Consider the following 25,917-nt stretch of genomic DNA (forward strand, 5'->3'; position numbering starts at 1 on the left):
AGAAATAGGGAACACAGCGGGGTTATCCGACTATGACGATGCAGCGCGCGAAGACACGACATAAGCAGGGGAGGGGGTTGAGGAGGAGGAGGAGGAGGAGGAGGAAGATCGTAGTGATGGTGGTGGTGGCAATACTAGCCGGAGTAGCAACCGAGTCTTCTGCTGTAACGGGTTTCCTGTCGCTACACCAACTAGCCTTAGGTAATCCTCGCTACTACTAGGAGCAGTCAACTGGCAGGTTACCTTAGGAGGTACCTAAGGTAGGTAGCCAAATGGAGGGGCAGATCTGGTAATGGAATTGACGCAATTGGGCAGTGACCATCCCGTGCTCGGGGTTGGGGAACAAGTCGCACCTAGGTAATAGGTGAAAAAAAAAAAATTCTACAGCTATATGCAACACGCAGAGGCGGTTAGATTCCGCAGGGCTCAGATACGATGTGCCGACGAGGGTGAATGGCAGTTTTTAGGAGGTGGGTAGACAGATAGGTAGGTGGATAGCTAGGCAAAGCACACAGCAATGACGTCCTCGGCCGCCTTGCTACCCCTCCTCCCCCTCCTCGACGGCGCCCCGCATCGGACCTAGCGGGCCATCCGCAGCCGAGGCCGCAGGGATTGGCGAGTGCGAAACAATGGCACAACCCGCCCGTCTTCGCACAATGGACGGCATAGATGCATATCGGCTGCGCCCCCGGTCGCCGTAGCGGACGGCAGTTGCCTAGTAATGAAGTCGGTGACAATAATAAGTACAATTCATCTATCGCATGAATGACATAGCAGACCCCCCACCCCCCTGACAACCCCCCAACGGAACCTCAAACCGAGACGAGAGAGACGCGTACGACACCGACCTGCCTGCCCACTTACCCAACCTTCCCTTCCTTTCCCTACCACGGGTAACGAGGCGCGGGCGGCGTGTGGGCAAGCCGTGTCTCTCTCTGCGCGTCTTCCTCTCCGAGTCCCCGCTACCGAAATCGACAAACGAACAAACAGAATCGCAGACGGCCACCCGTGATATAATAAAGAGCTTGCGCCGAAAGAGCTACGTCGGGTGTTCTCCTCTTTGCTTTCCATCTTCCCCGTCTTCCCTTCGCCCCAATTTTTCTCTTCTTGTTTTCCCACCCCCTTTCTCTCGGACCCGGATTACTAATGTACACTGATCGCGATGGACAATTAAGGAAATATCGGCGGAAGCCGTCGGTTAGGAGTATCAGGCTTCTGTGCCTCTCGTAGATGTATGCGTGTATGTGTGTGCGTGTGTGCGCGTGCGCGCGCGTGTACGGGGGCGCGCGCTCCCCTCGGTATGAACGTATGGATATTGAAAAGTAGTATAAGGGCGTAACGAGACCATCGCAATCGACGGCCGTCAGCGGAGCCGAGGCGCCCTTCGAGGGCAGAACCGCGGCGGCCCAGAGAAGCAGAATATAGAAGTGGCGCGTTACGCGGACTGGAAGATGCTAGCGATCTGGCCGACGGCCCAGTCGGCACTGAAGTATTGGCTGGGTGTGACGAAGAACGCGAGCGCGATTATGACGTAGAGCGCCATCAGCTGGTATAGACATGTCAGCAAACGCCGCACCGTCACGTCCACGGGCGACTACGCAAGACAAAAAAAAAGGCATGGCTTACCATGGCGCCTTCGAGGTAGTTCGAGTTTCCGTCCTGGACCGTGTAGATAACGACCAAGACAGACAACGCAAACGCGACCGTCTCGACTAGCAAGTGTCAGCGGAAAGAAGGCGAGGAGAAACCAAACATCGGCCGGGCTTGGACGATCGGGCCGACTTACACGTCTCGAAATGCAGATCCATCTCCCGGTCCATGATCCACCCTAGAACGACGAGGAACGGGGTTACAAACAGGGCGATCTGGATACTGGAACCGATAGCGACGCCCATAGCCTGTTTTTACATTTAACACAATATGTCAGCGTCCAATAGGCTTAATCCCTTATATGTATATATATACATATACACATATATGATTTAGAGTGGGGTATCCTCTTACCAGGTCCATCTTGTTCTTGATCGCGACGACGACGGCGGTGACGTGCTCGGCGGCGTTGCCCACGATGGGGATGAGGATGAGACCGATGAAGCTGCGGCTGATGTGCGCGCGCTCGACGAGATCGTCGATGCTCTCGACCAGGTAGTCGGCGCAGATGGAGACGAGCACCGTCGTGACGATGAGCACAGCGCCGGCGGACCAGGGGCTCATGTGCGGCTCCTCGTCCAGCTCGTGGCGGTGGTGATCCTCGGCGATCGCCGACAGCCCGTGCTCCGCCGTCCCGTTCGGTAGCACCCCGTTCCCGTTCCCGTTCGCGATCGGCTGCGACTCCGGCTGCGACTCGAGCACGCACTCGCCGCTGAATAGGTTGTGGTGAGTCCGCAGCTGGAACCATAGGTACAGCACGTATAGGAGCAGCAGGATCACGGCCGTGCCGCGCGAGAGCGAGAGGACGATGTGGTTGCGTTCCACATCGTCACCTTTACCGCCGTTGATAATCATGAACAGCTGTGTACGCGCGTGCCGCCGTTAGCCCTGTATGACCCGGCCCACGAGAACGGAGCATGTTTCCGGATCGGAAAGGAGGGGGGGGGGGGGGGGGGGCAGGGGTGGCGTTTGCTTACCGTGCCGGGGAGGACTATGGAGGCAGCGGACAGAGCCATCAGGGAAGAAGTCGTCTGAGCGGTGATAGTCCGGAAGCTTTGCTCCTGGCCGTTTCCGAGCTCGTCCCGCATGTTGACGATGCCGCCGAAGAAGAAACACATGCCCATGACCAGGAGCAGATTCGAGAGGATCGAGCCAATCATCGACGACTTCACCACCTCGATCTGCCTGTCCCTCAAGGCGATGATGCTAACCTGCAGGGGAGGTTCCGCGAGGGTCAGTACATCAACCAGAGCCATATACGTAGATATGCATGGGGCCGGGGGGTATCTTTAGGGTTTGGGGGCGGGCCAGGGGGGGGGGAAGGGGGTGAAATTTGGGGGCCAACCTACGATCAACTCCACGGCATTGCCAAAAGTGGCATTGAGCAGGCCGCCCAGGGCCTCGCCGAGCTTGGCCGATATCTCCTCGGTCGCGAAGGAGAGCACGGCCGCCAAGGGGATGATGGCGAAAAAGTTGATGACGAAAACGGCAATGGGGTCCCATCGGGCTTGACCAGCAACGATGCCGATTGGGACGGCGAAGAGAAGGATATTGACCGGGCCTGCCGGTAAAACACGTCAATTTGAGCTCTCATTCACGACATCCCCCTCGCGACGCGCGCTATCGCAACCCCCTCCCCGATCCGGCGACGGAAAACGGGAAAGGGAGGAGGAGGAGGAGGAGGATCCACAACCGGGCCGGGTGCACACGTACTACTCAGCAGAGTCGCTTTGGTGACATGCCACACATTGGCCGGATACTTGACGACCGGCTTCGGGTGATCGGTGCCGGGGGTATGTCGCGAATTGAAGAAGAACTGCCAGGCGCCGCCGCGCTGGAAATGTTGGTGGATGCGGTCGGCGGACCCGTTCGTGGGGACGCGGCCGTTGCCTAGCAGAGCGGTGCGCTCATGCGGCTCCCTGTTCTCGTGGTCGTGGCCGGACATGCCGGTTATGGTCTTGCGTACTCTTTCCTGGAAGCTCGGCAAGGCTAGAGAGCGATCCATCGTCAGCCCGTCATGGTCAGCCAACCAACAACTCAGTCTGCGCGCGACTCTGTTTTGTTACGGAGACGGGGGGGGGGGGGGGGACAGGAGTAGGATATGGTGCGGTTACGGTTACGTGGTATGATGATGTGTTATGGTAAAAGGTCAGGCAAGGGGGGTCTGCGCGGCCGGGCTGGTTTAGGGTCTCCGCGAGGTCAGGTACCGCATATTTCTCTCTATCCGAAACACGGGTGCACACGCGCGCGCGCAACAGGAAACAGGAAACAGGAAACACGGCACGGTGCGGAGCAGGGAGGCGGGCAGAGTGAGGGTGCGAAAGAGAGACGGAGAGAAGGGAGAAGAGGAGAGGGAGAGGAGAAGGCCATAGTTTGATTAGGCTTTTGACGGAGTACAACGGGCAATTTTAGTACTAGGCACCGGGAGAAGAGGGGCAGAGGAGTTGCCGGAACGACAAGGTTGAATCGAATAGGGGAGGGAAACTGGGGGGAAGCCTCAGAACAGATTGAGATATTACTTACTCGCCATTGGGAGATAAAAGTCTGAGGGTGGTGAGGCAGAGAAAGCTTGCCCAAAAGGATGGGGCACAATCTAAGCAAGGTCTGAGTCGAGGCGCAGACGGCTTGGGAGCTTGATCAACGAAAGCCTCTTTTTTTTTTCCCCTTGTCCCTTCAGAGGACTTGTTTCCCTTTTTTTCTTACTGGTGTTTCTTTTTTCGGTGCTTATTCTTCCCTGAGGAGGGATGGGAGGGATGAGACGGGTAACTAAAAAAAATGAGGATAAAAACTAGTGTTAGTCGAAGGCAAGAAACACTACCTACCCTTTTTTTATGTTTGAGTGTTTGTTCTCTTTGCCTCTCTCTTCGGCGGGCGGACGGGTACGTACAAGTTCCCACACGACAACAGAGCAGGTCGGGTCTCGTCGCGATCTCGGTTGGCTTGGCCGTATCGGGCTTGCGATGATTATATGTAGGTATTGCGCTTGTCTGGCCTCGCTGTCTTGGCTGGGCGCATGCGGTATGGGAAGCTAATCAAAGCGACGATGGCAAGGAAATAACAAGGATAATCTGTGTCTCCCCACCGAGAGAGGCCTTCAACCGAACGTAATTCCAATTCCAATCGCCGTCCGTCCTACTGGCTGGGATCGGCCGGACTGGGAATAGGAGGCTGCCTGTTTTGTTTAAATCCTCCCGAGGTCTTCTTCCTGGCGCTGTTTTATCCCTCTGCTGGCAATTCTTCCTTTGTCTGACAATACGCTCTGTCTCTCTATGTATGCGGATACGCAATACCGGGTGGGGTTAGGTATACCATCCGCACGAGTAGACACGTTATATATATATACCTACCCAATCCATGTAGGGGATTGTGCGCACTTACGTATGTGGGCGGTGGCAGACGTTGACGTCTTCTAAACTCGATCATGATACACCACTTAACTGACTAGTAACAGGTTTAGGACGCAGATGGGTCGGGGTAAAACGCCCTCTCGACAGAGACTGGCCCGGTGAGGGAATGCAACCCTTGGGTTGGGTACATACCTCCTCTACCTACTCATAGGCTCATAGGTCGGTAGATATTCCGCAGGCTACTACCGAGTACCTCCTGGTAAAATCCCTCCCCTGCAGCAAGACGTGGCGGGAGCTCTGACGGCGCGCTACTAGAGACCGACCTGTCGGCCACACCAAGCTAGATACTTCGGGTATGTCATGCTATGTAGGTAAGGTAAGGTGTAGTGAGTGTATACACGCCGCGTACATATATACCTAACCTCCATACGAACGGGGGTGTTGTCTCCCGCACTTGGGTGTATGCGTGTGCATATGTGCGTAGCATAAAGGTCCGTTGGCGCTCCGGGGTTGTGGTGTGTCCTTCCGTCACGATCGTGTGGTGTGATGCGGTGGGTAGGGATAGCCTTCGCCTGCCACCTACCTACCTACCGCAGCACCTGTTTATCTATCAGATTTATCTCTCAGACGCCTGTCCACATCCCGCACTAGCAAGCAGACATGGACGTGCGTGCGTGGATGGGAAGCTCCCCGTCAGCAGGTTCCCGATTCCGATGTGTTCTGGTATGTGGTAATATCGATGATGATATCTCCCATCTAGTCGGATCGTCTCCGGCGAGCTCGGGAGGAAATCCAGAAAGGCTACGCGGTGCGCGGTGCGCGGTGCGCGAAACAGCGCTCAACCTGGGAGCAGCAGTGCGGCATATCGTGGCTGTGTCGGCAGACACCCAGTCCTACCGTGCGACTCTGGAGTTTACCGCCAGCTCCGGTTATCTGTTCACCCGTTCCTCGGACTCCAGAACCTACCTCCATTCGACGGACATGTTTCCCCATGAGGGCTGCACGCCAGCTATGCACCGACGTACTGCGCCAGTGTCTGCCGAATGTGCACATAAGAATGTGAGATGGGTCGGTGGGGTGGCCGTACCTCGAAAAGTGGAGTGGAGGAGGACGGAGCGCTGCACTGGAAATGGAGCCAGCCCACCAAAACGGCACAGGGAGGCCTCCTGAGGCGCCGAGGGGGGGAATGGGGGGTGAGGAGGCCCCCGTCTCCAACACGAAAAGGGGCGCCAGCCCACGCGCCTCTTGCGTTCCGACGACGAAGAGATGGCATGGCATCCCTGGCCCTGGGAACGGCTCCCCCAATTCAAGACGCAAGACAGCTGTTCAATCGATAGGCCGGCTAACGTCATTTGCTGTTTCTGCTTGTTGCTGACCCATGTCACCGTCACGTTGCCTTGCCTTAGGTATGTTAGGTACCTACCTACCACTGCTGTACGCCGAGTGGTACCTACCTATACAGCACTGCCCGACCTGAGGTACCCGCCTCCCTGCCTGTAGCTATGTACAGGTACAGGTAGGTTCGCATTGCCCGCGTGCATATCCCCGGTACCAAACATGCATAGCTTAGTACCCAGGCAGCCGTGGCCTGTAGATGCATCCTCACTGTAGGTACCCGAGGTTGCCCGTGTACATATCTCCCACGTTGGCTGGTCCTAATGCGCGCACATCCCAACCGATCCCTCCCATCCGCCGTCTCTCCTCCTCCCAGATCCTGCTCGCGTAGGCATATGTATAGCGCCAGCCGGGCTATAGGAACCGGACCAAGACGTCACGGCTTATCACGGTATGCCTGCCAATCAAGTCAGCTACGCAATCGCACCGCTCACTCTAACCCCCTACATCGTCAAAGGGGGCATGGATCCTCGAAATGAAATCCGTGCATCGTAGCCGGCAAAGGGGCGAGAGGCTGCCTCTCGTGTGGGCGTCGCCCTTCTGCGCACGTGGCCGGACAGGGCCAGCCAGCCCGTCCGGCAAAAAAAAAAAAAAAAAAAAAACAACCCAAAAAAAACCTCGCGCTCCTGTCAGCTTCCATATAACGCATTTCTGCCGTCATCGTTTCCATCCACTGTGGAAGAGAAGAAATAATTATAGAGGGTCAATTATTCTCGTAGGGCAATAATGCAGCGAATTGCATCGCCAGTGCTCGTAAAATCTATGACTCGTCCGGTCTCGGCGCGAAAGCTCGGCACAAGTAAGTACATCCATCGGTAGACCTCGACCGCTCATCGCATAAATGCTAGGGCCATCGTTAGCCCACTACGCGCTCTCGGAAAAGGGGTGGGCTGGGTAGCAAGACTGCAGAGTCCAATACGCCGGGAGAATGCAAATACGGGGCCACTCACCTGCACAGTACGCCATGTACCACGTTGACGAGGCGCCTCCGTCTAGCCACTCAGGGTCGAAGTCCTCCTGCGTGAAGAAATCCCACGCTGCCTCGGGGTCGACCGTCGCCAAATTTCCGTACAGCACCCCCCTCCATCCTCCCTTCACCCTGCCCGCCCGTCCCCGATCGAAATACGTCCTCCATTCTTGCTTGACGAACTTGGCTGGCCGGGTGAGTTTCGTGCTGGGTATCAGCGGCAGCATGTGAATGCCCTGGATGTACTCGATCTTCCCCCCGAAGTAAGTCGTGTGGTCGCACTTGTTCTCAAACAGGATGCCAGCAACCTTGTTTCCCACAAACTTGGGCGGCTCTACGTCGTTGTCCTCGGTGTAGAGGTAGTACTGGTTTAGGGAGCGAGCGATGATGGATAGCATCAGGTTACCTCTAGGAAACACGCTCCGTTAGTTATCCGGCACGACGGCCCTCGACGAACCCTGCCTTACCGAGCCTCCATATTCGCGTCCTTGATAGTCCTCCCCCACATCTTGATGGCATACGCGTGCATCGCGTCTTCCGAACTCGACTCCTGATCCTGTATGCCGTCTTAGCATCGTCGAATCCCGCACCGGCGACCGCTCTTACCTTTCCGTCCGTACTTTCATGTAGCCCTTGGGCCCAGCTGTGGCCATGGTACCAGTCAAAGTTACGGAAGACGGGAAAGTGTGTATCTGAGACGGAAGGGTTGGCCACATCTCGTACTAAGGCGTTGACAAAGTCGATGTTGTGTCTCGTCAGCCAATCCGGGTCGAGATAGCCGATGATAGCAGCGGCATAGATGAAGTAGCCGTAGTGGAAATGGTGGTCGTTGTAATAAGCGTTCCCAAAGTCTGCGCCGTCGTCACCAGACAGGTAGCTCGCCGAAGAGACCAGACCTCCCCAAACAGCTTCCGACATCAGTCAGATCCAAGTTCCCGGGGGTCGGGGTCCTCCTCACCGTCATAGTATAATGGAAACTGCTGCTTGTTCGCCGAGAACCGGCTGAACGCGGCCGTGAGGTTCGCCAACCCGTACTGAGCAAGCGTCCGGTTCTTCAGTAACTCGCTTGCCACGAAACATATACCGGCAAATTTGGCGAGCGCCTATCCCAAGTATCAGCAGTGCATTAGCGTGGGGTGACGGTGGGGTCGTAGGTAGAACCTTTCCACTGAAATACATCGAGTTTTGGTTTGACTGACGCTCGACGCTCTCGGCCAGTTCCTTCGCCGCCACCGGGTCGATGGCCTCCACTGCGGACTGGCTCAACGTTCTTTTCGGTCCGTGGACAGGATCCCAGGGGGCAAATCCCATGGAAACCGGCATGTTCGGCTCGACCAACGTCCACGAATCGGCAACCACCCCTCTCGCCAACCCCTTGGTGGTGGTTTGTAGCTTCGCTGTCGAGAGAGCCTTGTGGGTGGCCTTATCGAAACAGTCTACGTGATGAGGCAGAGCGTACATCAAAAGCGTCACGTTCAAGATCCCCGCCTTGCGGAAAGCGAATTGGTACGTGCCCTTCGACCTGGATGCCATGCCGGAAAGTGTCACGCCAGTCGGAAAGGCTCCAGACGCCTTATCTATTACGGTCTCTGCACCACCTGGGACCTTCGCCACCTGAATAATGCCGTGAAATGGTGTATCTGCCTTTGCGAAGGTGTCGTTGATAAGGGTTAAGTCGAAGGTGTTGCCCTTTGAGGAATGCGCGTAGAGGTGCCATAGTTTCCCGTCTTCCAGATGAACCACGAATTTGCTTATCCCCGGCCTCGGTTCGTGGGTCGGCTTTGTGATGGCCTTGAAGCGAACTCCAGAGTTGATAGCTGGGGTCCCTCCTTTGTAAACCGCGGTGACGAATCCCATGCCCTGGACTAAGGGGAATGATACTAGGGGGCTGGCTTCGGAGTTGACGTGCAGGTTAACATTTGCTGAATGCGCAGTCAGGCCGTCGGTTGTCAGGACGGTTCTCGGTCCCAGTTCTACCGCTGAAAGGCACAGCGACTGGATTCCAACGGGGTTAAAGAAGAATTTGGCAGCGCCCGTTTCCGGTGATGCCGGGCCATATACAATCTGGCTCAGTTCGGTATGCGAAATCGCTAGTCCCCAACTGCCAGTGGCCCCTTGACCCTTGGACCACGAGACGGAATATGGATGTACATACGTGGGTGCAGTCTGGTTGCCGAGGAAGAAGTTGGCGTAGAATTTATTCGTGCCTATGGGTGCAGAGCCAGCAATCCCACGCCGGCGTACTGGGTGCTCTTTCTGGACCGTGAATGACGATGGCGGGGGGCCAGTTGCAATCGGCTCCCCGAAGATGTCCGGCAAAGTGACTGCCGGCCCCATCACGGAGGTCCTCGGAAAACTCGTCTCGGGCGGAGATGACGGGCGAGCAGCCGTCGGGTTTGATGTTGTGTTGGGTGGGAAGGCCGCCGTACTTACGCTCAACCGCGAGGTGACGGCACCAGCTGTGTCGAGCTGAAGACCAAACGCTGGAGGGCTCTGTAAAACTACTGAAGACGTAACACCCTTGGGGCCAGCAAGAGTCTGGTAACCCTCACAGTGAGGATTTATCCTCCGGAAGGTGGAAGCAAAGCCCTCTCGGATAGCATCTCGTCCCCCTAGTCCTTCCTCACGCGATGGCGCAACCCGGCCTTGCAACGCCTCTATTCGCGCCGTCAACGCAAGGTGTACCTGGAATAATATTAGTATCGAATACAATAACATGCCGGCTTGAGAAAACGTAGAAGATACGGAGGGTGAGGATATATCAAGGGAGTGGCTTCTCAGCAACTGGCTCGGTTACAAGGCCGAGTTAAACGGTCCCGAGTAGCTAGTGCCCGACCACGAACAATAATCGGTAGAATGGTTTCCACTGGGAGTCATGGATAACCATAAAGCTCATGATGGCGTGGAAGTAGCAGGGCAAACGGCAGGCCAGAGAGACATCGGAGGGAGGGGCACTCCGATTCATTTGTAGGGAGGGCAGCTTTGGCCATCCCGACACGGACGACGCAGCAAGTGACAGTGGTTACGACATGGAGGAATGGCATCCGCGTGCCGGGCGACAAGCTGGATCATGGCTGTTGATACCAAGCAGCGTGTAGCGTATAGGGCACAATGGCAAGCATGAGGAATGAACTGTCTGAGACGGATGGTGAAGGGTCCTACCTATGGGCCGAACATGAACAGACGAGGGCCCAGAACGACGACTGGAATGGGGAGACGGCCTGCGACGAGAAGCTGGTGCTCTAGAAGATCATGGCCAGGAGGGGCTAAGCGTACAATTCGACAATCAAAAGAACAACCAGAAGGGATGGGAATGCGGTATAATGGTGAATCGAAATCTCGAGGTCCAAGGAAGGGTTCGCAATAGGTGGAGAGGAGAAGGGAGGTATTGTTGCGAAGAATACACAGGTGGTGGGCGAGGGTGGGAAAAGCGAAGGACAATGGATTTCAACCAAGCCTGGGGAGGGGACACGTCCCCCTTATCAGCCGAGGGGAGATACTTGGGTACGCTCGCCCTCGCGGCCGACCCGTGCCTGTCGCTGCTCAGAGCCGACTTTCCGGGCCGTGCAAAGGGTGAGAGAGCAAGTCGAGCGAGGCGCAACTTACATGGATGCCGTTGAGATATTATTCGAGGTTCGCGGCCGGATAACGGCTCAGAGGGACCCGCTTTTCTTGCTGCTGAGAATAGACACACCCCTACCTCGAGGTACCTCTACCACCTCCCAGCGACTACGTTGGGTTAGGTACCAGGTAACCTACTACTGTCCCAGCAGAGTACTGTACATGCCCGCACCAGTCCGGCCAGGCATACCCCCTCAACGTTGCTGAGATGGGGAGGGCAGACGGGGGTGGTGCGCAATCCCCTCTTCTGCAGTGGTCTGGGTCTAGGACGGCGTAGTGTGGATCAGATGGATGTCGCCGGTATTGTCACGTTTACTGACATGCATACAGACGCTTTCCCCGGCCGGATATGGTACGAGAGATGTGTATACGACCTCCCCGAGGGCGGTCGGCTCGGCGGCGGTTGGTCACGACGAATCGGCGCCAGCACGAGAGATCCGTGAGGCCTGTCAATAGGTAGGTATATAAGCTGTTGTTATCTTGCCATGCTAGCCCTCAGTATGTGATTTTCCTGCGGACTCGCTTCTCCTCTCTCTGGTCAAGCTGCCGTCGGCTGAGAGGGTCCCTGGCCGCGGCGTATCCGTTTCCTACCCTCTTCTTCTGCCTCTTCTCCTCCGTGTCTACGTCGGCCGTATGCTGCTTCTTGCAGCGACGGACTTCTCTCCTCTCCAGCACCCAAGGTTGGCTGAGCACCTCCCTCCGGAACTGGCGAATCTTGTCCCAGAACTGAACTTCCTGGCTCGTGGACCTGAGCCTCCGGATTTTATGGACGGAAATCTCCATCTGGTCCCTGAAGAGCCTCGTGCCTCCCTTGACCTCGACCACCATGCCTACATCGATACCCGACGCTGCTTCCGAGAGGGAGGCCGGAGCCGCCGCCTTCTTTTCGTCGCCCGCGTCGTCCGGCGCGCTCTTGGCTGGTCTCACGATATCCGCGCGGCACTGGATGCATGCACCGGTGCTATCATCCACCGTGTAGTACCGCCACCCGTAGAAGTCATCGATCGCGACGACAACCCCGACGATTCGGACCCATCGGATAGGGTGATTCAGGAAGAAGAAGACATTGTCGCCTGTCCCATGCCGATACGTTAGCCCTCTGTCATTCGCGCACAGCGCCGGCTTCGCAAGGAGGGCCACCTTCAAACCCAGGCCGGCCTTCTAGGCGGTGGATGTCCGTGGCGCGCAGGGGGCACCACTTGTTAATGGTCGGAGAGAGGTGGAAGCAATAAGCAGGGTAGTATTCGAGCGGTCCAGCACTTGTCATCGCATTTTGGTCGCGTGCCGGCGTTGCTTAGACGAGGTTTGCAGGGCCGTCGCGTAATGCCGTCTCGTGTGTTATTTACAGCGACGAAGCCGGCCTGAGCGGGACCGACGAGAAGAGGCACACTAGCCACCTACTCTACCTGTTATAAAAGGTCGAGGCCGGGTCCGTGGGGCTGACGCGACCGCGCTAAAGCTCGAGGGATCCGGTGCCTCATTTATGCTATATCCCCGTTTGATGCATGGCCGCCAAGGGCTCATCGATGCAGTCGGACAACACATTAGCTTCCTATAATGCTGTTCTTCTCGCGAGTTCATTCTTCATTTCGTCATTCCACCCAGTCATGATCTAACCTCCTGTGTTTGATACTAACGAAGGGCGCACCCATCTTCCGAATGCAATGCGGACCTAACCTGACCTGATCGATATCGCCCTTGCCTCCGATACCTTCCCCGACACCGACCGCAATACGCCGAAGAAGACGAACCATACCAAGTAGAACGAACACATACTGACTGCCCTTCTAGCCTCACTTCTTCCTGCCCTTCTTCAGTCGCGCGGCGGCCGCCTGGAAGGCTTCCTCCGAGGGTTCCTCCGAGGGACTCGCACGCTTCTTACCCTTCTTCGTGCTCGTTGTCGCGCCATACTTAGCTGCCAGATTGTCCAGCATGTCTTCCCGATCTCGCTGTCTGCTGCGAATAAGCGCTGCTAGATCATCTTCGGACGACCCCTTCTTGCCTTTCCCGTCCTTTTTAGTCTTATTCCCGAAGAGTTTATCGTGTATTCCCAGCTCCTTTGCGTGTTCCTCGGCCTCGACACTCTCCTTCTGCGCCTTCTTGACGCGTCCTTCCCGCGATTTCTTGCTCTCGTGCGTGTATGACTTGAACGCGGGTACCTCGTTCTTGGCGATCGCGTCGTCGATGATGGAACGAAATCGCTCGTCATCCTCCTGGACGTCGCTGAGCATCACCGTACCGTAGATCCTGTCCATCTTCCCCTTGCTCTCTCTATAGGCGGCTAGGAGGTCGTCCCTCTCTTCGTCGGAGCCCTTGTATTCTTTGGCAAATTCTTCGACCGCTTGGGAAAGGGTTGTCGCATCGAACTGGCTTCGGTAGAAATCGGACCAGCTAAAGCCGTCGGAGTCGACAATGGACTCCGAGGTCGACCCCGTATCGTCGTAGCGTTTGCGTCTTGCCGGGTCGGAGAGCACAGCATATGCGAAGGCGATTGACTGGAAGAGTTGGTGGGCATTTTGTTTCTGGTCCTCTGATACTTTGTCTACGAAATGATGATGATGAGAATCAAGAAGTGTGGTCTGTCTACTCAACGCCCCGAAAACTGACCTGGGTGGGTTTTAAGAGCGAGCTTTCGATAGGCGGACTTAATCTGGCCTTCGCTCGCCGTGCGTTCAAGGCCCAGGACCTCGTACGGGTCGATGATTGGCGGTTCACCCGCGAACAAGTCTTCTGAATCGACCATGATGACCAGGGCGTAAAAGACAACCGAGGCTGTGGAGAGATTGAATATTTTCTGGTCCCTTCACGGGATGGTATATGGCGCGCGCGTCGAACTATTGAGGTAGGTAGCTTAGGCAGGTAGGCAAATGATAACGGTCAAGAGACCTTCCCCTAGACGACGCGTGAGACGCGTTTATCACTTAGAGCAATGTTATCGATAAATGTTATCTAATCGCACGTACGCAATTGCGGGGCGCCCAGAATTGTGACGATGGGTTGAGAAGGTACATGCGCCAAGTACCTCCATGCCTACCTAAGGTCGGTACACACCTCTTCCCTACATGTCGAAGTCACCACCCCCTTGACCTGTTCGATCCATTGAAGAAAATTTTGCCTCCGATCCTTCAGCTTGTAGCTCTCCCTAAGCTCCGTTCAGTAGAGGCTTGGTTAGAAGATGACGGAACGCCATTCCCCGCAAGCCCAAGGCGTAGAAGCGGGAGATCATCAGGCGTACATGAAATTGGCTCTCTCTTTGGCCACCAAATCTCCGCCGAAGCCCACCAACTACCGAGTCGGAGCTGTCGTGGTGGATACGGCAACGAATACGGTATTGGCTACGGGCTACACGTTGGAACTTCCAGGAAACACACATGCCGAACAGTGCTGTTTTGAGAAGCTCGCAGAGAAGTACGGCGTCGCGGCAAGCCATCTAAGCGAAGCGCTTCCGGGCGAGGTCATACTTTACACTACGGTGGAGCCGTGCTCCCAGAGGCTGAGCGGGAATCAGCCATGCGTGGACAGGATATTAGCTATAGGGAACAGGATCAAGGCGGTCTACGTCGGCGTGCAGGAACCAGATAAATTTGTTAGCGATAATTCTAGCAAGAGGAAGTTGGAGGGGGCCGGCATTCAGGTCGTTCACGTCGGCGGTCTCGAGAAGGAGATACTACAAGTTGCAACCGCAGGGCATAGTAACGTCATCTAATTCCCAGGTGCATAATATCTCCTCTTATTTCCTGTTATCGGATGTAGTGGAAGCTATGGGAATCCCCAAGACCCGGAGCTTATAAGGAGTATTGTGCAAAGATGGGTGGTGCAATGCTTGCTCCCAGTCCTAGGCAATTCAGAAGAGGCTGCCCGACAGTATCAAACTCACCAGATCAAAATAACATGATTCATACCTAAGTATCCACCTACGTTACGTAGCTCCCATCCCTCGTCGAATTTAGGTAGGCACCTTAGAATAGAGAGGGGGAAACAAAAAAAACGAGTTGGGGAGAGTAGAGAGAGAGACCAAGAAGAAAAAAGAGAGAATGGGCGAGGTAGACGACGAAAAAATTTGGGTTGCAACTCCCAGTAGACTGGGAGGCATCAGGAATTGAGCCCGATGCGGGGGTCGAACCTGCGACCGTTAGTATCCGGCTAACGGATAAGCGGCTGAATTTCATAGCGAACTTACCCGCAACCTTGAGATTAAGAGTCTCACGCTCTACCGATTGAGCTAACCGGGCTTATACTGGAACCGGAAGACTGAGCTACCCGGGATTCTTCGCCGATGGTCGACGGCTGCTTTTTTAACTATGTAGGGACAGATTATTTTTGGACCCCGAAGTTGTGCCGGGCAGTCGTCACGCTGACTAATGATCGACATCTTGCACTCCCTTTCCTCACGATACGGCGCGGCCCTACCCAATTCAACATCCCTCATGGGTGGGAAGTGCCCAGGTAGGTATATGATATGTACGTACGCTCCTACCGTCGAGCCTGAGAACATACCTTCCTACCTACCTCCCTGTAGGCTCCGGCATCGTTTAAGGAAAGACATATTGCAACATGTAAGCATCTGAGCACAGGTGAGATACCTAGATACTTGAGGTCTCCTGCGCGATGGATACTCAAACGGCGATGGGCAAGGCGTTTGTAAAACACTGATTTTCTGCTCATATTGAAACCCAGCTGTTCTGCTCCTTTAGACGGTGTTTACTCTCAATCAGACTCCTCAGCCGCCTGTGCGCGGCAAGACACGCCCTACCGAGGAGCACTTCACGAGTGCCGCCAACTTCCTACGGATGTCCGCAGGCCGACGTGGCACACCTTCGTGACCGTGAGGTTAAGCTATGCGTCTAAATACCGTCGAAAAAACGAGGCAGCGGGATCCCGCATCCCTGCGTTATCCATATGCTCCCTAGTAGGCTCGCAGAACTACTCGTAGTATGAAGTCGTCTAGACTATTAAAGCGATGCCATGGGCTCGAATGCAGCGGCGGGATCTGGTCCGGATATGGGGGGTTAGACAGGAGGCGGGTTATTAAGAATGGGCCGTGTGGAATCAGCGTTATAAATCAGACCTAAACGAGGTAGATGTATGGATTTACGAGATTAATCGAGAAACACCATCGCGAGGCAGATCCCAAACGATCTTGCCCAGAGCTGGACCAGAATCACGATGGCGATACCTCTTATGCCATGGAAAGACGACCGGTAAGATCGTAGCCGCTGTTTACCGGCTACTAGTCTGATCCTCTTAGGCAGCATGATACCTATGTTGCCGAAACTACCTGAGCTACTTCTGATTAGTAACGTTTTGCCTGATGTAAAGTAAGTTGAGTACCCGAAACGTCTTATGAATGCGCACTGGGGACAAGCTGCAATGTACAAGCAATCGGCGGGCCGAGCCGTTCCTAAAGTTTGAGGCCGTGGGGCCTTGAATCCTAGAACATACCTATCCTAAGCTTAGATGATTATAGGATTCTAAACTTTCTAGCTTTGAATACTAACACCCTACAATTCAGAGATGACGAGGTTGCTGCCTGTCGGCCTGCTCTGGATATAGCCACGGCTTCACAGGCTCTGGTGACGGATGATGAGTCTCCACGTCAGTCAGCTCCCCTAATTCGGAATCAACTGCGTTCCAAGGCATGTTGACCGATGGCTTCTTAGCCCTTCACTACAACCCTCCTTCCCCGCCAGCGGCGAATCCTTGGGTCGAGATGCTGCTATCTTACCTATGCAACCACCAAACTCACGGATCGCCGGCACTCCGTGTGGAGAGATTGGGATGGCACGGTCTCTCCTTAGGCTCCGACGTGCATAATGCATAGGTAAGGAAAGCCTTCGCCACAACGGAGCCGACTAATGGGGTCGATGAGGCTCAAAGTTCATTTGCTGGAGAATGGCTGTGTGATTAACGACCCCTGCTTCCCCCCTCCCTCTCTCTCCCTCCCCTATCAGTGCACCATAGGTGCAGACTGCCAAGACATTGCCACTTGTCAGGACAATGGGACGACTACGCTAGACCAGACTTAACCGGACGATGACTTAAGGTGCGGGGTGCATGATGCTGAGAGCATAGCAGACAGGTTAGGGGTGGCCATGGAGGCAAAGTGAGCAAGAAAGCAAGGAGAGGGGAGGGAATCATGTAGGTAGGTATGTGTTGTTCTGTGAGTCATAGAGTCGGTAATCCTCCCTCTGGTCCTACCCTGCGCCTAAAGGGGGGCGGCCACGGAGCAAAACCCGGCTACGCAACCACAGTCGGAAGATCGAAGTCCTTTTTGCCGATTTTTCTCATGATGGAAGGCAACTGTGCACTGCGCTGTCTTGGATTTTGAGAAACCCAAAATATGGCAGCAGCTGTGACTCAAAGGACCGAAATTGCATGCAGCCGACATGTAGAGTGGGAGGACAGAGTCGCTGGTTGGGTTCTCGTCAATGTAGGGTTAGGTCTTTTGTTAAACACGAAAACCCTACCAGCCTGTGGGAGTCTTTGCCAGAGCTTGCTAGGCTTGTCTGAACAACATATCCGGGTGCCTAGGTACCGATGCGGGCATGCTGCGAGCAGGTGAGCGCTGCTCCGGTTTGGTTGCCGAACGAGACCTGTCGTATCCAGGCATACCTCTAGGACTACGCGTGGACCAACAACAGCGGTGGCGGGAAGGTACTTCATTCCCAGAGGCCCTGGATGGACTCGTCTGTTTGATCCTACAGGGGGCGAGGGAGGGGGGGGGTCTTGAACCAATGGCCGTAGCGACCTGGTCGAGGCATCGACGTGGGAGAAGAGAAATGGCTTCTGGTTCTCCCCTCTCTGTCATGACTTGGCGAGCCTTACACCCTCTGCCTCCCACGTAGCACTCAATACCTAGCCTACATACACTGCCGCCCGACGTAGTCTGTGAACGAGCCAACCTGGGACCAGTATAGTATCACAAGTACTTCGGCTAAAGCAGGAATGCCTAGAAGAATCTGTCAATCCCTCTCGCGTGTTCGTTTGTTGCCTATTGCCGTATGTGGGCTGATAAATGGTACTGGTAGAGAGAGAGAGAGAGAGAGAGAGAGAGAGAGAGAGAGAATGCTATATCTCAAGGATTTCAAAGAATTACTGATGTACATCGCGACGTACCTAAGGTAGGAGGTACCTACCTACCTGGAATCGAAGGTAGACACAGTGTGAGGCATGCCTACCTCATATATTGTGCTGAATGGCAGCGGTGTTATGGTCATACGCAGGTGCTCTTCGTGTGAAATGCTCATGAAATTCCAGCTCGTTTATTGTTCCCGTTTGGGGAAGAAGCTGTCCGTAGTCACGGTAGGGGAATGCGAGAAGGAAAAGAAAAGAAAATGCCTTGGCACCCAACCCTGCGACGCACAGTGTCTACATACATCCTATAAAACACCGTATGCGGGCAGTGGAATACCAAGGTCTAGCGAATTTATCTGGGCCCTGGTAAACCTCACAGATCCATGTCCACACCGCTCATATAATACGTACATCCCGCAGAGGAACGAAAGAAGGATGGTAGGCAGAGATAACTCGACACGAGGAGGGAAGACGGAACAATGCATTAGATACCCTAGGTAGGTAGGTACATAACCAGCGTAGGTACATTGGCGCATACCTGATGTGCCGAATGTAGGTAAGCTGAGAATATCTGATATGTGCACAACACTTGCAATAATAGGTATTGTCCATTTTGCACTACACCGATTACTCATTTGCAACGAGGATGGCGTTTACATATTGTAAATACACATATCTCGTAACAGCCCGCGGACAGACATACATGTATAGCATTTAATATATATAAAAAGCGCATACGCATAGGGCCAGGCCGGCCACTGCAGTCCGAGAACTCGGGTAGGTACCCGTATACGGACATAACCTTCGCGCAACATGGCTTGGGCGTTGGCTGGGCAGCAGTAAGAAAGGGCCATGAATATGCGCGAACAGGTAGCTGGAGGACAGCAGCTTACCGAAGCTACCTGTTTACCGAAGCTACCTGTTTCCCGTGGCTCGTTGGCTAGCGGCTGGCGACTGGCAGGTACTATGCACGTTTGGTGCATATGTAATGCGTATGTGCATGCCTCGACTCGCTCCGCCCAGGTATAGTATGTAGTTATCCGGTGCGTGGCAGGGGCAGCCCTACTACCTCACACGCACCTAGCAAGTGCCTAGTACCTACCTTAGTACCTCAAGGTAGGCCTCAGCTTTTCCCAAATTCCCTCCTCACTCACTCACTCGCCGACCACCACCCGTCCAACTTTCGGGGAACACGGTCATTTTTCGTCATTGTCTGACAGACCACCCCCTTCCCCCCTCCATACTGCCTTTATATACCTGTCCACGCACATCTGTTCCACTCTGTGTCTCTCTGTGTCTTCTCCTTTTGCTCTCATACTCGTCTTTCCAGGTAAGTGAAGGCTTTCGTCAACCCCTTCAGGACCTTCGTCCCCTACCGCAGCCACCGCTCCTCTCTTATGTTGAGGGGCCGGTTGTCCACCTTGTCCCTTCGGCCGCTAGTGCGAGATCGATCGGCCGCCCGCACCGGGTCATGAGGCGGAACCGGGACTGTTCTCTCTTTTTCGTGTCATGGTATAACCTCGTCTGCCTTCTGTATACATAGAGTATATGTATATGCTGGGAGGATTGCCTGGCAAGGGTCTTCGTACACACAGGCGCCGTATCCTCTCCCCTCTTTTGGCCCGTCTCCTTTGTTTCGTGAGAAACCTGAGCCATCTATCCTCACGGGCTGCCTTGGTTGTCCAACCAGGTCCTGTTCTGTTCTAGAGCTGTTTAAGGAGCCCGCCAAGGCGATTCCATAGCCTAGGCACGCTGCCCGCAAAGAGATTCAACCCATACCACCCTCCCCCGATCACTCCCTTCATGCCCATCTCTATCTTCTGAAGGCCATCTGACACCTCTTTGACGCATCAACATATGCTGTCCCTCTATATAACAGAAGTTTGTTACACTGGGATTTGTCGTCGATAATTCTATATTTTCGTTAGTACTGGCGAGAGCTAATATATCCGCAGACAAGACCCTAAGTTATTACCAGCATTCAACTCGTTCTGGTCACCGATCGAATGATCAGTTGTCCGTCTTCCTTTATATACCGAATTGTCTCCGTTGGCTGGCACATGTATAGCCGCTCCTGACGAGGCCAAACTGCAAGCTTCGTTTTCTGCTCCTTATAAATCCAATTTAACCAACCTCACTCGGCCGGATTCCATACTGGCCATTTCTCGCCTACCACACTAGCCTCAGCATGGCAGATCGCGGCAGAGGTAATTTCCGAGGTCGGGGGGACCGTGGTGGAGGACGGGGCGGTGATCGCGGCGGCGGACGAGGTGCCCCCCGCGGTGGCGGCGGACGCGGGGGAGGGGGAGCTACATTTTCTGGCATCGGGCAAGGGGGCGAATATCGTGGTGGTCGTGGTGGTGGTGACTATCGCGGAGGCCGAGGCGGTGGTGACTTCCGCGGCGGTCGAGGCGACTTCCGTGGCGGTCGAGGCGACTTTCGTGGCGGACGGGGAGGCCGAGGTGGGTTTGGCGGAGGCCAGTTCAGGGACGAAGATGAAGTCTTCAAGTAAGTATTGCTTTCTAGCGCTGACGAGAACCTCGAGGCTAACAGAGCCGTAGACCAAATGCTGCTCCTCAGCCGGACCAAAAGATCACCCAGCTCGAAGACAAGGTCCTCACAGATCTAGGCATAGCCAGCAAGATGTCGTCCCTCCAGTTGTCGGCAAAGAAGGTGGGGGCAAAGCAACCCGTTGGAGATTACTTGCCTTGTCGACCAGCTTATGGTACGAGGGGTACGGAAGTAATCTTATGGGCAAACTATTTCACGTTAGACGTCAAGGCGCCCACTCTCTACAAGTATGCCATTGAAGTAAATTGGAAGGGGGTGCCCAAGACGGAAGACGGGGACGCCAAGGAAGAGGGCAAGGGGTCTAAGGGAAAGAAACAGCCGAAGGGAAAGCAATTCGAGGCCAAGGGGATGAAGCTTCATTCCATCGTCAAAATGGCCTTGGAGCGAATAACCCCAAAGACCCCCTGCGCCACTGAATTCAAGAGCCAAGTCATCTCTGTACGCCCGCTTCCGCTTCCAGAGGACCAGACCATCAGGGTTCAGTATACAAAAGAAGGGAAAGATGACACCTACGAGGTCAAATTCAACGGCCCGAACGACGTGCGGCTCGACGCGCTAATGAGCTACATCAGGACGATGAACGATCCATCTGGGGATACCGCGTTCCCCAAGTTTACGGATGCTATCGATGCCATCAGTGTCATCACTGGCCATTGGGCCAGGCAAAATAACCAAGTCAGCGCCCTGGGGAAAAGTCGATATTTCCCGTTGAACCTGGATCCCGAAATATCGTCACTGGGTTATCCGGAGTTTAACTCGGTGATCCGTGGCTATTTTCAAAGCGCACGGCCGGCGACTGGTCGCATTCTTTTGAATGCCAATGTCTCGCACGGCGTGTTTCGGCCCTGGGGAAGGGCAGCCGACGTGATTAAAAAATACGGTCTCAACCAAAATGCCAGGGCGCTAACCAAGTACTTAACGGGGCTTCGTTGCCGTTGTAAGGTCTTGGCTGAGAAGACTAAGGCCGGCGGCGGCAAACAAGCCAAAGAGCGAATTATCGAGGCTATTGTCAAGGGTGTTGCCCTACCCGAAGACGGGTCCAATCCGAACAGGCCGAAAGTGAAGCAGGCTGGTGCCGGACCGTCAGACGTGTCATTCTTCCTCAGGGCCCCAGCACCCGCTGGCTTGACGGCGGATAGCTACTGCACTGTTGCGGAATATTATCAGAAGAGTACGTGCCGCAGCCCCTTCGGGTTGGTGCTGGTGCTGACGGTTCTATAGAATATGGCTTCCGCCCGGATCCCAACCTGCCGCTGATAAAAACTGGCTCGATCACAAGGCCCTCATACTACCCGGCAGAGTTGGTAGAAATACTCCCGGGGCAGGCTCTCAAGCGCAAAACGACACCGGATGAGACCGCTCAGATGATTCTAGCCGCATGTCGCTCGCCTTTTGCCAACGCCAAGTCCCTTGCCACTGTCGGCCGCCAAACCCTCGGCCTCGACGGCGGGAACGAAAAGTTTGTGAGTGACGCCCGGTGCTCTGTTAAGTCGACCCGGACGGTGTTGCTGATCTGTACAGGTCGAATTCGGTGTTAGCGTCGGCAAAGAGCTCCTGACGGTAAGAGGCCGGGAGCTACCCCCGCCTAGTATCGCCTACTTGGACAGTAGGAATGCGAAGCGTAATATTACCGCAATCGATGGCGGATGGAATATGAGGGATGTCAGAGTTGTCAAGCCCGGTCGGCTTCTTACCAAGTGGACTTGGATTCACGTGGACTTCGAGGGAGCGCCCCCACCAAACCACGCGAGCGTCGTCGACTCTGTGGGAAAATGGATTACTTTTATGCGCAATAATATGGGCATTGCCATCTCTCCGACCCCGCTCAACGGCCTTGAGGCGAGGCTAGCTGTGAAAAGGAACGCGCCGATCAACGAAATTCGGCAGAGGTTCAAGGAATTCGAACGGATAAACAGGCCCGAGTTTGTATTTGTCGTCCTTCCTGGAAAGAAGACCGACACGGAAATCTACAACGCCGTCAAGTACTTGGGCGATATAGAATTCGGCTATCACACGGTCTGTGTGCTTCGGGCGAATATATCCAAGCAACAGCCCCAATACTTCGCAAATGTTGCCCTCAAGGTCAACTTGAAGATGGGCGGCACCAACCACAAACTGGGGAACGACCTAAACATCATCAAAGAGGGGAAGACCATGGTAGTTGGGTACGATGTCACGCATCCAACCAACTTAGGAAGAAATGTCGAAGGTCTCCCGAGTTTGGTCGGTATGGTGTCGAGTATCGACCGAGACCTGGCCCAATGGCCAGCCGCATCTTGGGCCCAAGCGGGAAAGGTTGAGATGTTGGACGAGACGCTCAAGTCGGCCTTTTCCAGTCGCCTGGACTTGTGGAGAAAATACAACCAAGCATTGCCGCAGAACATCATCATCTTCCGGGATGGTGTCTCGGAGGGGCAATTTCAGCAGGTGATCGATATCGAACTTCCTCGGATACGGGCAGCATGCGATGAAAAATACCCCCCGAAGCAGAAGCCGAAGATTTCGGTGCTTGTCTCCGTGAAGCGTCATCAGACGCGCTTCTATCCCACCGACCCCAGCCATATGACGAAATCGCGCAATATCAAGAGTGGTACTGTTGTGGATCGTGGGGTCACCCAGGCCAACGTCTGGGACTTTTTCCTGACTGCGCACCAGGCGCTGCAAGGTAAACCATCCTCCCCTCTCCTATACCCGAATTCTGTCGTCGGGTTGCCCGCTTACCCCTGTCCAACCGAATCCAGGTACCGCCCGTCCCGCGCACTACACTGTGCTGCTGGACGAGGTTTTACGCCCGATGCTCGGCGTGCAGGCAGCTAATAGTCTCGAGACCCTGACGCACGAAATGTGCTATCTGTTCGGCCGGGCGACCAAGGCAGTCAGCATCTGTCCTCCCGCATATTATTCCGATATCGTCTGCACCCGCCAACGGGTCTACATGGCCGACCTTTTCGACCGCTCCGACACGGCGTCGGTCACCAGTTCGAATGTGCCCCAGATGCCGCCGATCCAGATCCACGACAACTTGAAGGATACGATGTACTATATCTAGACAGTAGCTCCCCGCTGCCTTTGTCGGCGGACACTTTAAAGAGGCTTTTCGTATCGCTGTTCGGCATTCATCTTTAGGGTGCGCTTCTTGTCCCTCATGAAGGGGATCCTGAGAGGGCTTGGCCCGCGGGTCGTTGGTGGTATCATCAGGCCGCGGAAAAGCATGATTGGCTTAGTGATCGGATTGTCTATGTGGGGCGGGGCGTAGGGTTTGATGAAAGCGAGAAAGCTATATGTTATCCAATTTTCTGGTGGCTCGTTGCCGATGGCTTTAACATATTATAGCAAGTTTCTGGGGAGTGCCGACCTTGTATCACAGGGAAGTAAAAGACAGATTTAAGTCGATGACAAAATACAGTAAAGCATCCAGTAATGAAGCACCAGCCCACGCACGGGTCGAGCTGCTCTCTGTGACGACTCTCTTACCATATGGTCTATCGATTTGCTACGGTATGTGGTAGCATTGGCGAGAGAGCCTAGTCGACGAGACCCGAGGTTGCCTTTCCGAAGGGTTGGCAAGAAGAGGGGTAGGTGTCATATATATATATGTATATCTAAATGTCTCTGGAGGACAAGGACGCCGGCCAGCCAGTCGGAGTATATGTAACACGCACGCACGCGTGACCACCCTACTTCTTCCCCAACGTCGTGGCGCATCGGGGTGCGACGCACCGGCGCCCTCCGCCGCCGCGCTGAAGCCCAACTACGACTGGGCACGCCCCGGACCCCCAGTGCTCGTCTTAGGTATTGCAGAGTTATCCCCGCGCGCGCAGGTAGCTACGTCGAGCGCCTGCCTGCCCGCCCGTCTGTCTGTCTGCCTTGCTTTTTTTTTTCTCTCTTTCTCGTCGTTTCGCAAGGGGTTCGAGAACATTAGGGTTAAAGGGGCTTGGGGGAGGGAATTGGGGGTAGGGCGAAGGGGGGGGGGGGGAGGAAGGTGATGCGTGAGGGTCGAAAGGGGGGGAGAGGGAGGGGAAAACGCACGCGCGCGAGAGAGGATGTTATGGCGAAGTGAAAAGATGGGCTACTATGCGCGGAGCCGGAGTACGTCTGGAGGACGTTAGGGGTAGCGAGTTGCCGCTTCGGGAAGGTTGCGCGGAGCGGGACCGGAAGCGGGGAAGAGGGAGGAGGGGGAGGAGGATCTGGGGTTGGGGCTGGGGCTGGGGAAGCGGGAATACGTGCCCGTCCGCCCTGTCCCGTCTCAGCGCAGACAGCCAGTCCCTACCCGCTTTCTCTCGCGGCCGGTTCCGGGGACGCGGGACCTAGGGTCTGAAGGGGGGGAGCGCAGACGGTGTCGGGAAGGGGGAAGGGGACGGCGAGGGATCCCCCCTCTTCGCCGCCGGGCGGGCGTGGCGCACCGGACGAGATGCCGGCTCGTCTCCTAGGTCGCACAGATGCGCCAGGCAGGTGTCGAGGCGTGCGAAGGGGAGTGATTAGCTGAGCGAGAAGGTGCTGGGAGGACGGGGGTGCGGTGCTCGACTTCGGGGTATTTATGACGGGGCAGTGTCCGCAGAGACAGTGTATTGGTGTAGTTGTGTGGCGTGGCGACGTTATCTTCCCTGTCTTTGCAGAGAGACAGAGTGTGTGTGTGTTAATCTAAGAGTCTACCTAGCTACCTATGGAGTCGAAGGGCTCCTGTTGGAGCACTCCACGGAACAGCGAGACTGGGGGATTCGTGGTGTGGTCATAGCCTGGGGTATATTGGAGCTTCGCGGGTGGCTTAGACTGGGTAGTCTAGGACTGGGTGTGTTTTCTCTTCCGATGGCGGGCTTTAGGATCGCCGTCCGGGCGTTTGGGAAACACACAGGCTTATGCCGAGAGTCCTTTGGGGGAGAAGAGACATTCTCTGCTAGGAGGCCCGGCATCCTAGGTACAATTCACCCCGCAAACTGCGGCATCTTAATTCTTCACCGAAGCCAGCATCGACTAAGAGCTAGGTAGTAGTAGGCCTGCGAGCACGACCTAACCGCAGTGGACAACGCGAATGCCGGGGCTTGACGGCGTATTCACAGCTTACCCCGCGTTGCCCGCTCCAGACGAGTTTCCACACCAAGCTACGACAATACGCTTCCGATGTAGATAGAATAGGGCCATCCGAAAGCTATCCCGGGTCCTGGGGCGCCTTCGAAACTGCCTTGATTTCTAGAGGCGCGCGTTGTCATTCTCGGTTCACGACGTGGTAGTCGGGTTACATCGTCGCATGATGACTAGGTAGGTATGTCTGCAGCTAGCCAACAAGCTTGCCAG

General features: G+C 55.2%; 6 protein-coding genes and 1 non-coding gene across 7 annotated transcripts; 2 read left to right on the forward strand and 5 right to left on the reverse strand.

Moving 5' to 3' along the window:
• Positions 1–788: 788 nt before the first annotated feature.
• Positions 789–4,348, reverse strand: GGS23DRAFT_554681 (Calcium/proton exchanger). Its single transcript, XM_051515562.1, has 7 exons — positions 3,364–4,348; positions 3,000–3,211; positions 2,628–2,861; positions 2,005–2,511; positions 1,787–1,898; positions 1,627–1,712; positions 789–1,546 (listed from the first exon to the last, which is right to left on the reverse strand). The coding sequence occupies exons 1-7, from the start codon at positions 3,653–3,655 to the stop codon at positions 1,436–1,438; spliced, it is 1,554 nt and encodes a 517-aa protein (XP_051374645.1). The 5' UTR covers positions 3,656–4,348; the 3' UTR covers positions 789–1,435.
• A 2,908-nt stretch (positions 4,349–7,256) lies between these two features.
• GGS23DRAFT_603407 (glycoside hydrolase family 81 protein) lies at positions 7,257–10,077 on the reverse strand (the record flags this gene model as incomplete). The annotated part of the gene is made up of 6 exons (XM_051519473.1): positions 7,257–7,282; positions 7,343–7,767; positions 7,827–7,915; positions 7,966–8,267; positions 8,318–8,462; positions 8,521–10,077. The coding sequence occupies 6 exons, from the start codon at positions 10,075–10,077 to the stop codon at positions 7,257–7,259; spliced, it is 2,544 nt and encodes an 847-aa protein (XP_051374646.1).
• Positions 10,078–11,113: 1,036 nt separating this feature from the next.
• Positions 11,114–12,438, reverse strand: GGS23DRAFT_554703 (uncharacterized protein). The gene is made up of 3 exons (XM_051515563.1): positions 12,123–12,438; positions 11,311–12,055; positions 11,114–11,210 (listed from the first exon to the last, which is right to left on the reverse strand). Exons 1-2 carry the CDS (start codon positions 12,245–12,247, stop codon positions 11,476–11,478), a joined length of 705 nt encoding a protein of 234 aa, XP_051374647.1. The 5' UTR covers positions 12,248–12,438; the 3' UTR covers positions 11,114–11,210; positions 11,311–11,475.
• Positions 12,439–14,027, reverse strand: GGS23DRAFT_554705 (DnaJ domain-containing protein). Its single transcript, XM_051515564.1, has 2 exons — positions 13,588–14,027; positions 12,439–13,522 (listed from the first exon to the last, which is right to left on the reverse strand). Exons 1-2 carry the CDS (start codon positions 13,721–13,723, stop codon positions 12,774–12,776), a joined length of 885 nt encoding a protein of 294 aa, XP_051374648.1. The 5' UTR covers positions 13,724–14,027; the 3' UTR covers positions 12,439–12,773.
• Positions 14,028–15,251, forward strand: GGS23DRAFT_554706 (cytidine deaminase-like protein). The gene is made up of 2 exons (XM_051515565.1): positions 14,028–15,103; positions 15,161–15,251. The coding sequence occupies exon 1, from the start codon at positions 14,156–14,158 to the stop codon at positions 14,684–14,686; it is 531 nt and encodes a 176-aa protein (XP_051374649.1). The 5' UTR covers positions 14,028–14,155; the 3' UTR covers positions 14,687–15,103; positions 15,161–15,251.
• On the reverse strand, positions 15,083–15,212 carry GGS23DRAFT_t30. Its single transcript has one exon. It is a non-coding gene; the product is annotated as a tRNA-Lys (tRNA).
• A 4,991-nt stretch (positions 15,252–20,242) lies between the features above and the next one.
• GGS23DRAFT_603411 (Piwi-domain-containing protein) lies at positions 20,243–23,674 on the forward strand (the record flags this gene model as incomplete). The annotated part of the gene is made up of 9 exons (XM_051519474.1): positions 20,243–20,261; positions 20,295–20,562; positions 20,616–21,796; positions 21,847–22,088; positions 22,147–22,641; positions 22,678–22,790; positions 22,824–22,864; positions 22,895–23,290; positions 23,367–23,674. The coding sequence occupies 9 exons, from the start codon at positions 20,243–20,245 to the stop codon at positions 23,672–23,674; spliced, it is 3,063 nt and encodes a 1,020-aa protein (XP_051374650.1).
• Positions 23,675–25,917: the final 2,243 nt, after the last annotated feature.

This window comes from Durotheca rogersii (genome assembly GCF_024521655.1).
Source record: "Durotheca rogersii strain YMJ 92031201 chromosome Unknown GGS23scaffold_4, whole genome shotgun sequence".
Taxonomy (NCBI): Eukaryota; Fungi; Ascomycota; class Sordariomycetes; order Xylariales; family Xylariaceae; genus Durotheca; species Durotheca rogersii.